Source organism: Terrapene carolina, unplaced genomic scaffold (genome assembly GCF_002925995.2).
Source record: "Terrapene carolina triunguis isolate 2854851 unplaced genomic scaffold, T_m_triunguis-2.0 Scaffold121, whole genome shotgun sequence".
NCBI classification, from domain to species: Eukaryota; Metazoa; Chordata; order Testudines; family Emydidae; genus Terrapene; species Terrapene triunguis.
The window spans coordinates 1,423,538-1,436,037 of record NW_020664472.1 but is presented as its reverse complement, the minus strand read 5'-3'; the positions used below and the strand labels follow the sequence as shown (position 1 = coordinate 1,436,037).

Genomic DNA, 12,500 nt, shown 5'->3' with positions numbered 1-12,500 from the left:
ATGACCCCAATATAGACATGCATTTTACTAATGAATTGGAGCCTACAAGGTTTTGTTGTTGTTGTTGCTGTTTTTGTTCAGTTAGATGTGGCTATGAGACAGAAAATGCCACCAAAAATGTATGAGGGTTATTTTGAGAATGAGTCTATTGCCCACTTTTTTGAGGGGGGAAAAATAGATAAAAAGTTTCTTTAAACTTATGAGCTGTGATTCAGCTACAGAAATACAAGCCCTGTGGACAATTATCAGTGTGTAATAGTGACTAATATAAAACTGTAAGGGCAGAAAATTGTACAAGAGAAATATGTGCATGATACCTGAAGTCTTTTGAAATATCCGACTATAATACTGTCTCATTTAAACAGCCTCTTGCCCCCACTACTTTCTAGATATGCCCCTGCTCAAGTGTGGCAGGAATATCCCTATGTGTGTAAATAAAAAGCTATTTTAAATGCCAACTAAACATCCAATGTCACACTATTCAGATTTCAAAGCATCACACATTTAGCTGTAGCAGAAACAGTCAGTTATTCTTGTATCCATTGTACTGTTACCTGACGCAGATTCCTGGTTACTTTCACATCATGCCAGGCATTGTCATTAAATTTTCCATTCACAGGTTCCACCAGTGCTTCAAAGGCCCCTGAGCCCAAATTAATGACCAACGAGACAGCTCCATTTTTCAGTGCAAGATTGACATAATCAGCTGATTTTCCTGTATGAAGCATCAGTCCGTTCCTCTGAAGAGTTTTAAATGACAGAGTTATTTCATCACTGCTGCTCTGTATGGGGTTCTGGGACAAATCATAGCAGAAATATTCCGATCCCTTGAATGTTGCAATATATTCTTCTTTTCCTGACAACAAAAAAAAGGAAAAAAGATTTAAAATCCCTGGAACTTAAAAATAAAATTCATGAAAAACAGCCTTTTTTGTAGTTAACTTTAGTGTCATCACCAATAAATATTATCTCACACAGAGTACTGTGTGTTTACAATACTTAAATTCCATTAAGAAGCCAACAGAAACAGACCAATCATGCATTACATTCAAATTAAATTAGTTTTCTAAGGTCGTCTCTACCCAGGGATACTCTAGAAAGTTAAAGTGAATCAGCTAAAAGTGTGAAGTCAATTCACATAAATTAAAACACATTAAACCCTCTTGTGTATGCTTTAATTCAGGAGGGAAGTGGCCTTAGTTCACTCTGACTTAATTCTCCCAAGAGGATTCGCCTTAACTTTTCTGAATGTCTCTTTGCAGACAAGCCCTAAGTATTAGTGAAGGAACTTTCAGTGGCCATGTCTATACTGGGAAAATAGTATCAGGTTAGAATACGTTAACACCATTTGACTAATAATTTTGAACACAACTGAGCACATAGCATACAAAGAGACAAGCCATGTTCAGAAACACATTAGCTTGGTTAAATGCTAAGACCCTCCCCACAACCAGGTACCAAGCTTTCAAACATGACTTTTCCTGTTCACACTAAAGGCAAAATTGTGTTTAACATCATGCTAGTGAAGATATGTTAGGGAACACGTTTTCTAGAATGCATTTTCCCAGTGTAGACAGTACCTTGGAGAAAAAATATCTTGCACTTCTAAGGTACTATTCATTCACTCTACTAGAAACTATGGTGGGATCTTGGCCTTGTTAAAATCAATGGGACTTGTGACATGGACTTAATTAGAGCAAGAATGTCATGCTATGATTCTCTACTCCCTTTCCCCTTGTAAAGTCATTTACACCTGTTCAAAGTTAGTTCAAAGCAGGTGTAAAACACCTCATTGTCCAAATGAGAGCAGAATTCGAATATGGTAACTTTTTACATCCATTTTGTACCAGTTGCAATGCCGTGGAAAAATAGGTTCAGAAGGTTTAACAGTGTTTGCCATATCAAGCCAGCCCCTTTTACTTCAATGACAAATTGTCATTTGTACTCCAAAATTCCTTCAGAGAAGACCCTAATATATCTCAAAGGCTAGGTGTATGATACAGAGGAGAAAAGAAGAATTTCCCTCTCAGGAGAAAAATCTCACTTAAAAAAAAAAACCTGCCTGGGATTGGACACCATACTTTCTAAAAGAAAAAGTCTGCAGTAATCAAAGGAAATGCTTTCACTGCTATAGTGCTATCATAACAGATGGTTTGGCTACCTCTTACAATACCAGGAAAGGCCAATTGAATCACAGGGGGTAATACAATGCAAATTAAAACTCTCACCACCATCTTCCACTTTGCCATTACATAAACACAGTTGATGATATGATCATCATTTACTATTATTTGGGGGAGGGGAGTGGCTCTCAGGAGAGGTCTCACAGAGGCTGCACACCAACTATTCACTTTGAGGGCCTATCAGCTTCAAAACAAAACAATAATATTTGCACCTATATAGAACCTTCTATCCAGAATTCTCAAATAACTTTATTAAGGTTAATTAACTTAGCTTCACAAGATCTCTGTGGGGCAAGTATCACCCGCTTTTGTAGATATCACCTGTAACACAGAGTGATTAAAGGCCAAACAAAGTAAATTAGGCCTAACTTTTAGGCACCTAAAAAATTGCTGGAATTGATAACACCTGAATTAGACTTCTCGGCTCTCTATACCATGAATAGGGAGAGGTAGGTACCTCCAAACGGGATTCACAAAAGCCAGCACACTAGGAAGATCCTGCCTATGGTAGCCAATGGGAGATGTTGAGGAGAAGGCCTAAGCCGTGCCCTTCTTAGAGTATGTCTGTACTACAGTGTAAGTCTGTGCTTGAGCCTGGGCTCAAGCCTAACCCTCCCTTGCATCTATATACTCCAATTACGCTAATCCAGGGCTCAGACCAACGGTCCCAAGTCCCTGCAGGGTTGCAGGGTTCAAGTTCAAGTTAAAACAGGACCAAGGGTCTGAGCCCTATTGCTTTCCAGTGTAGATGCAACCACGTTTGACTCTGGTCATGGAAGTCAGCCAGAAATATCCCAGAATTCTGTGGGACAACTTCCTTAGTCCTCTCTATCACAACAATCTGCAGTCCACTCTATTGAAAATGGAAGTCACCCCCCTTTGCGAACAGCATTAGCTCAGGACAGTGTTGTTAATCCATCCTCTTCTGATCACTGATCTGCAAGCACACTATCAGAGAGACTTCTGGGTTTGCAATGGAGAGTGAACCGAACAAGACTTTTGCAAAGCGAGCTGATTCCTGGTAACACACAGGGCGGGCAGTAAAGTTTTCCCACAATGCACCATGGTCCTAGGGCTAGAGTGGCCACATTTCAGTGGGGATTCTCAGCTGCAAACCCTTTTTTGGTGTTAGGTGCCTACGTCATTTTTGCTGCCACTGAAGCAGGATGACCCACATCATTTTTAGGCCACTGACTAGGGTCCTCACCTAGAATATGGGAGACCTCCAGTTCACTTCCTCCTCCACCTGAGGGTGAGAAGAGATTTGAACAGGGATCTGCCACATCTCAGCTGAGTGCCCTAGCTACTGAGCTATGGGATATTCTAACATAAAGTCCCTCCATCTCTCCTATTGAAAATATTTCAATGTGGATAAATAATTAAAATTGTTGTAGTAGGGGGAGTGGATCATGGGTCTCCCTACATTCAGATGACTGCTCGAACCACCAGGCTATAGAGTAGGGGTCGGCAACCTTCGGCCAGGAACAGCAAACAGTGGTCACTGGGAGCTGCAGGGGGCTGTGCCTGCGGATGGTAAACATAAACAAAATGTCTCGCAGCCCGCCAGCGGATTACCCTGATAGGCTGTGTGCCAAAGGTTGACAATCCCTGCTATAGAGTTATCCTCATGTCTGCTCTCATAGAATCATAGAAGATTAGGGTTGGAAGAGACCTCAGGAGGTCATCTAGTACAACCCCCTGTTCAAAGCAGGACCAACACCAACTAAATCATCCCAGCCAGGGATTTGTCAAGCTGGGTCTTAAAATCCTCTAAGGATGGAGATTCTACCACCTCCCTAGGTAACCCATTCCAGTGCTTCATCACCCTCCTAGTGAAATAGTGTTATCTAATATCCAACCTAGACCTCCCCCACTGCAACTTGAGACCATTGCTCCTTGTTCTGTCATCTGCCACCACTGAGAACAGCCAAGCTCCATCCTCTTTGGAACCCCCCTTCAGGTAGTTGAAGGCTGCTATCAAATCCCCCCTTACTCTTCTCTTCTGCAGACTAAATAAGCCCTGTTCCCTCAGCCTCTCCTCGTAAATCATGTGCCCCATCCCCCTGATCATTTACGCTGCCCTCTGCTGGACTCTCTCCAATTTGTCCACATCCTTTCTGTAGTGGGGGCCCCCAAAACTGAACGCAATACTCCAAATGTGGCCTCACCAGTGCCAAATAGAGGGGAATAATCACTTCCTTCGATCTGCTGGCAATGCTTCTACTAATACAGCCCAATATGCTGTTAGCCTTCTTTGCAACAAGGACATACTCTTGACTCATATCCAGCTTTTCGTCCACTGTAATCCCCAGATCCTTTTCTGAAGAATTGCCGCTTAGCCAATCGGTCCTCAGCCTGTAGCGGTGCATGGGATTCTTCTGTCCTAAGTGCAGGACTCTGCACTTGTCTTTGTTGAATCTCATGAGATTTCTTTTGGCCCAATCCTCCAATTTGTCTAGGTCACTTTGTACCCTATCCCTTTTCTCCAGTATATCTACCGCTCCCCCCAGCTTTGTGTCATCTCCGAACTTGCTGAAGGTGCAATCCATCCCATCATCCTGATCATTAATAAAGATATTGAACAAAACTGGCCCCAGGACTGACCCCTGGGTTAGTCCACTTGATACCGGCTGCCAACTAGACATTGAGCCGTTGATCACTACCTGTTGAGCCTGACAATTTAGCCTGCTTTCCATCCACCTTATCGTCCATTCATCCAAGCCATACTTTTTTAACTTGCTAGCAAGAATACTGTGGGAGACCATATCAAATGTTTTGCTAAAGTCAAAGATATATCACGTCCACTGCTTTCCCCATACCCATAGAGCCAGTTATCTCATCATAGAAGGCAGTCAGGTTGGTCAGGCATGGCTTGCCCGTGGTGAATCCATGTTGGCTGTTCCTGATCACCTTCCTCTCCTCCAAGTGCTCTCCCCTCCTTCTCCCAACCTCTGGCTCAATGACTCTTTCATTATTTATTCACAACAGAACAGCTTCAACAGAGAGACTAAGGGAGCCCCACATCAGAATATCCTATAGCCCTGTGGCTAGGGCACTCCCCTGACTCCCAGTTCCCATCTTTTGTCCAGGTGAGAGGTGGCAGATCTCTGTTCAAATCCCTTTTTCTCCTCAGGTGGAAGGGGGAATTGATCTGACGGTCTTCCACACCCCTGCTGAGTACGCTTATATTATACTGGGATAAAAATTATAAGGGAGATCCTCATACAGCTCACCTCCCTTGGTGGGAGGGGCATTTTATGTGATTTCACCTATTGGGCCTGATCCGGTAGGTGAACACAGAGCACACTTACTGGATCGGAGCCCACAGATGAGTTAGGTTGGGGAATGCCAATCTTTCCCCCATTTGTACATCTCTCTGGTGCTTAATCATCGTGCTGCCCAGTGTGGGGCTGCACTGTACACATGTACAGATAGAAGTGTGGGAATTTACACTGCAAAAATGTAGGCACCAAGTGAGTTTATGCGCCTATGGTGTTCAGAAATTGCTGGATGGCCTGTGTGAATCCCAATGGGGCCTGATTCTGGGATTTAGGCACTGGGAGTGGCAGTTAGGCATCTAAGTCCCTTTGTAAATCTAGCCCTTAGTCTCTCTGTGCATCAGTTCCCCATCTGTACTACTTGCCTGCCAAACGTTGGTGTCAAGAGGATAACTACATTCCAGATTGTGAGGTGCTCAGATACTACAGTAATAGCAACTATAAAAGATAGGTAGTCAAGTATCAGGGGGTAGCCGTGTTAGTCTGTATCTACAAAAACAACAAGGAGTCTGGTAGCACCTTAAAGTCTAACAGATTTATTTGGGCATAAGCTTTCGTGGGTAAAAACCTCACTTCTTCGGGTGCATAGAGTGAAAGTTACAGATGCAGGCATTATATACTGATAATAGGTAGGTGTGGCTCATTTCCTATCCCAGTGTGGGTGATACAGACCCACTGTCTCACTGTATAGATCAAGGAGGAAGCAAAGTTTTGTTATTTATTGGTCATTGTCTGCAGAAATAAGGAGGTGAACCAAATCCCATGTGATGATGGACAAGTCCTACAAGGACATGAGTAAGGGCATGAGGATCCATCTGAAGCTCATGCATATTTCTGGTTATTGTGCACACAGCAGAATCCTCTTCAAGGCTAATTTTGCCTTCATGCAGTGCCTCTCTCAAATATAGTCAGATCTACGTAGTATGAACTTCCAAACTGGGCATAATATTTCCTCCATTTCAGACAGATACCATTTGATTGCATTTGTCACACTGGTTGCTTCCTATGCCAGGCATTCACTGATAAACAAAGGGCAGGAGAAATGCATCATGAAATGGGTGGTTTTGTTAACAAAAAAAAATGAGCAGAGCTATAAAGCCCAGAGTTAATACATCCATAGAGGAAGCCCAAATCATGGGCAGGGGCTGATGGTCAGTACGAATGGGAATGATCACCTGACAAGGAGGGCCTTATCACAACTGGACCTGCCATCAGCTCTATGGATGCAGACTTTGTGCCAAGAACATCAGCCTGAGAGAACTGGGGACAGCAACATTATTGTTTCTCTTCAGATTCAGGGAATCTCGTGGGTAAGGTGTATGGGACCAGATACAATCAGATTTTACAAAGACTACCTGTCTCTTATGTATACATCTGTTGACATGTTTCATAAAGTTGTGCTCATAGTGCTCAGACTGGCAGATAAATTGATCCCATGCACAGATGTGGATATAAGATGAACATATTCTTTTACTATATATTTTACATAATTATCAGAAGTTTCCATTTATTACTTTACAGTACTAAGTTTCTACATCATTCACCTTTTCCTTTAATTTATTTATTTTATTTATTTTATTTACTTGTATTGAAACATTCACCTAGGTGGATTTCACCTATGACAAAATATATTTAAGTCCAAACAGCTACTAACATCTGAACACATTTTGGCCACAATGAGCTTTACAGGTCTAACATCTAGCACAGCGTCTCTTTCAACCTCACCTTTGAGCTCAATTTTTCCTTCAGTTATACAACTGCAACCCCTACTAGTTGAACAAGTGAAATTACTTCAGTGGGAGTTGTACTCATGTCACCCAGTGGAGGACACATTTTGCCTTCAGATACGCCTAGAGTTTCAATGTGGAGGGGCTGCATAGGAGAAACTGAAGGGAAAATTTGTCCTTTTGTACCTCTTTGACTAATACCTCTAATCTCTGGCATAGCCCAAAGTACAGCACATACTAAGTCTGCCCACACCCAGCCTAGTGTGTCAGAAACAGGTGATAAGAAGAGACTTGTTACACCATACACTAAGATATCGAGAATTTGATGTACTGGTTTTCAGGGCTTAAAAAATTCTGATTTAAATCACAATCCTGGAGGCAGAGTACAACATTAGACTGGTAGCAGCAGGGCCGGCTCCAGGCACCAGCCCAGCAAGCAGGTGCTTGGGGAGGCCAAGGGGAAGGGATGGCACGTCGGGCTGTTCGGCGGCAATTTGGCGGTGGGTCCCTCTCGGAGGGAAGCACCTACCGCCGAATTCCCGCCGAAGAAGAAAGCGCCACGATGGAGCTGCCGTCGGAGTACCACCGATCGCAATTGCGATCGCAGCTTTTTTTTCTTTTTTTTTTTCGCCACTTGGGGCGGCAAAAACCCTGGAGCCAGTCCTGGGTAGCAGTGTGTATTGGACCCCTCACATGTTTCAGTGAATGGGTGAGGCTCAGAGAATATGGCTCACTCTGCACAAAGAAATTTAAAATACTGCCTTTGCTGAGGCTTTATTGCATTAGGAAGTAGATTTTATGAATGCTATAGATCCCATTTAATAAATATTTAGTAAAGGACTAAAATGTTCAAACAAATTTGTTTGGAACAGATTTATGGAAGTCTGTGTTTAGAACAGAACCATAGTAAGAAATCACTACAAATATTTTTAAGAGAGAAGTTCCCCATACATCAACTTGTGTCATACCTATACCATATGATTAATGCCTTAATAAACACTACATATTTGATAAGATGTAAACTTGCAAGGCATACAGTACAGTATGGGTGCACCCTATTCACTGCAAACTACTTCTATCAAATGGTATAATATATTTTACACACACACACACACACACACACACACACAAAGGCGTGCAGAAAAATGTAAGGGTATTCATTTGAACTTGTAATGCTGAAAAAATCTTTATAATCTAATACTGTAAAGAGATCCACAGTTTACACAGATTTGAAAAAGGTTTTAATAAGGTTAACGGTTTTTGTGTCTATCATGCCCTTCTTTAAATATACAAGACTAAATTTTAATTTAATGACATTTTCCTTGAGGAAGAAAATAAAAAGCCAAATCAGCCACTCTACACCTCGTTATTGGAAAAAGCAGCTTGAATTGTTATTGGAAAGATCAAATCAGTGCAGCCATGACTGACAAACATCTATTTAATGTGTCCCATCAGATGACCTTTCAGTAAAATCACTGAAGGTAATTCTCTGAATTCTTATTCTTGTGTAGCTTTTTCCTCAATCAATACAACAATGGATTATGCACTCAACAAAATTCAGTTTTGGTTTTTGAATTTGTTCCCATTCCTTGAGTTTTCTATAATGAGTTCTGCAGCACCTCCGGGTAATGACATGAATGATCAGACATTAACAATAGATAGGCTTAATGATCTTTGTTCAACTGCACTAATACATACAGCTTTACAGGAATATCACGATTCCTCCCTCCATGTAGCAGAGTACATACCATGTTGTCCTTTGTATGTGTTCTGAATCAAAAGCAATTAATGTGGGGCTGGGATGTTTTTTGGTAGTTGCTTTTTTTTAAAGTTTGTTTTGTTGGATGTAAGTGTACTACTGATCAATTAATCTCATATACCATTGTGAGTTAGAAATCTCAAACATTTTCACTACAGGTAATATGAGATGAGAGTCACATAGATGACAGAACTGAAATTAAGTTTAGGTGGCAGAACTCTTTCAGGTCCCAGTACTTCAGCTCTTTGACATTTTTCTCCCTGCTGGCCTAGCAAATATAACAAAAACTAAACTAAAATCATCTCAGAAGTCAATACACAAAGACAGACACTATCTCTCAACAAGCTCTTGTATATTAGAGAACTAGGGAGCCCTTGTTTTATCCCACCATACCTTAAAAATACAACAAAATAGAAATCCTCAATGGCTGGGCTGAGTTACCTGTTGAGCTATCAGGTGCCTAATCCAGCAGTGACATTTAGTACAGTAAGGTCAGATCAAGTTTTGCATGTTTTGTCATCACAACTAATTTCAGCATCAACATGCAATAACATTGCATTATGAGCCAATGATGAATATGCATTATATGGAGGATGAAGCAATGTCAGTGTCTTAACATCCATCATCTAATTTTCCTGAATGTGGGAAATGCAAGACACAATACAAAGGTGTAAAGTCAATTTCCCAGATCTTTCCTTGGGGCACCCAAATGTTCCTGGTCACTGGGCTTGGTGTTCCAGTTATAAGGTCATAAACCTAGAATATAACTCTACTCATAGCTCCAAATTTACAAGTAAATACCGTGAATATTTTATGTTCCTGTGTGAAGCAAAAATGTGTGTCAGCATCAGTTAGGCTTAATTACAAAATAAATTGCATATTTTTGGAAACAGTTGCTACAAGAATAATGATGTGACAGCTGCTAAATGGCATTACAGTTGCAGACCTTCACACCTTTAAGTAAAAAAGAACAAATATCAGGGTTGGAAGGGACCTCAGGAGGTCATCTAGTCCAAACCCCTGCTCAAAGCAGGACCAATCCCCAAACAGATTTTTTTTTGCCTCAGATCCCTAAACAGCCTCTAATGGATTAAAGCTTAAGTCTTTCTGTTTTTGGTAGTAACCAGCAGGATGGACTTCTGTCCACTAGCCTAGCAAATTGCACCCTCTGTAACAGTGAGAGCTGCTATGTCTGTTTACACTGCTGCACTCCCCACAGGGGTTCTAACAGAATCATAGAATCATAGAATATCAGGGTTGGAAGGGTCCTCAGGAGGTCATCTAGTCCAACCTCCTGCTCAAAGCAGGACCAATCCCCAACTAAATCATCCCATCCAGGGCTTTCTCATGCCTGACCGTAAAAACCTCTAAGGAAGGAGATTCCACCACCTCCCTAGGTAACCCATTCCATTGCTAGTTAGGGTAGATTTCATTTGAAGGCAGCACTAAACAATATCTCTACCAATGAAGATTTTTGCTGAAAGGGGCTCTGTAACCTGCTTTATGCCAGCCGATGACCCAAATAAGGCAGGACTGAACCTGACCCGGTATCTGATTTATTTTGGCTTTCATTGATGTAATAGGAATGTTCTGATATATACATTTCGGGAAAATAATGAAGTATGTGATAGCAAAAATTGTTTGCAAACCTAACTAACTCTGCCTCTTGTGCTATTTCATGTTTCTTAAAGCATGGACCAGAATAGGATTCCATATTTGTTAACAGATCATTAATGAATTGCCTTGATGTGTGAAATACATTTCTTTTTCATAAAAATTGAATACATTGATGTTGTTTTTCTTAAACATACAGTAGGTAATAGAATCATAGAATATTAGGGTTGGAAGAGACCTCAGGAGGGCATCTAGTCCAATCCCCTGCTCAAAGACTGACCTTACAATGAAAATGTTGGTTATAGAAAATAAATACTAAACCAAAGTGGGGGAAAATGAACAAAAAATTATGCAATATTAAAATTAAAGTATATAATAAAGGCTCTGCAGAAAGAGGGAGAAAAAATATGAACCTTAACACAGCCTTGAAATTTCCAAATAGCAACAGGGGCATGAGGGAGATGCTTTCTGAGAGACACTCCTCTCTTTGACAAGATGACAGATCTGTTAGCTGGGGACCAACATTTCAAAGGAGTGAACTAGCTACTTTCTTTTCTTAAACAACAAAAAAAAAGGCTTATTAAATTGTCTGCTGTGCCTCAGAAAGCAACCACCTCAGGAGTTTAACTAAACCAAACCCTTAGTGAGAGGCATAAGGGAAATATGATGGGTTTTACGTTTCGGTATATACATGTATTTAATTGTAAACAAACAAACAAACAAACAAACAAAAAACCAGGGGCTTACACCCATTGTGTGACTACTGGCACATTGACTTGGATTGAGTTACTACTTGTAAGCGGGGCAATGGTCCCGCTATTGTGGGGAACTTTCCTGGCTTATGCACTACCCCAGTGAAATGGGCTAGGGAAAGGATCTGAGTCCTCGCTCCCACTTCCTTTACCCAGGAGCCTGCCTGACCTCAAGGATTCCCCTTCCACTCTCCTGTGTGGCAGAGTCCTAGTAACCCCAACAAGGCTGGGTCCAGGATTCCTGGGGGGCTTGACCCCCAACCTTGTTGTGGTCACTTAGGGAAGGGTCTAGGGTGTCCCCACTCCGCGGGGCTCTCTCTGCACTGCATGCTTCCCTGACCCACTGATCGTTACATAGAGTTCAAAGGAAATACAATCTATTAAACAGCAATCAAATTTAAAAAATAAGGAAAAAATGGGAAAGGTTAAAGGAAAACACATAACCCTGCTCTGCGGCACGGGGACATCACAACCAGCGTCTCTGGAATGTAAGGGAAGTTCAGTCTGTTCCTCACAAGTCCCAGGCCTCCTTCTCAGGCTTTGGCAGTGGTGCAGGGATGCTGCAGGTCAGACACTTGCTCTGGGGGTGGCCACACGCCCTCAGGCTCTAGGACCCTCCTTCCCAGTGTCGCCCCCGCTCCATCAGGGTTATGATCCACCTCCAAGTCTGGCCTGAAAGTCATCTTGGCTGGGGGTGTCTCCCCACACTGGGCCTGCTGCCCAGGGTCCCCCCTCGCTCTCCCCAGCTGCTCACTGCACCTGGCTCCGGACTGCCACAGCTCCACTCTGCCTCAGCTCCACTCTGCCTCAGCACTGGTGCTGCTCTGCCTCCAGCTCCCTGGACTGCTTCTCTGGCCCCTGTGGCTCTGATTGCTGCAGCTCTCCTGCCAGCACAGGTCTGCTCTGTGGGCTGCTTCTGTAACTCTGCTCCCAGCTCAGCTTAGGCCCCTGCTTTCTCCTTAGCTCGACCCCACTCTATCTGACCCAGGCAATTTCAGCTCACACAGTGGATGGGACCCCCCGGTCTCCTGACCAGGGCCGGCTCCAGGGTTTTTGCCGCCCCAAGAGGCAAAAAAAAAAAAAAAACCCGCGACCGCGCTCCGCGGCGGCAATTCGGAGGGAGGTCCTTCGCTCCGAGCAGCAGTGAGGGACCATCCGCCGAATTGCCGCCGAATAGCTGGACGTGC

General features: G+C 42.7%; 1 protein-coding gene across 20 annotated transcripts in view; it reads right to left on the bottom strand.

The window, feature by feature from the left end:
• Positions 1 to 12,500, bottom strand: part of LOC112126064 (neurexin-1) — a 1,188,344-nt gene that overhangs the window by 776,004 nt on the left and 399,840 nt on the right. For 19 of the 20 annotated variants that reach the window (XM_029911748.1, XM_024224457.2, XM_026652579.1 and 16 more), the window contains one exon: positions 555 to 856. In XM_029911748.1, coding sequence (XP_029767608.1) covers positions 555 to 856 — 302 coding nt within the window. Of the gene's footprint in view, positions 1 to 554; positions 857 to 11,927; positions 11,951 to 12,500 lie in introns of all 20 variants that reach the window. The other variant, XM_024224455.2, reaches the window with a different exon arrangement.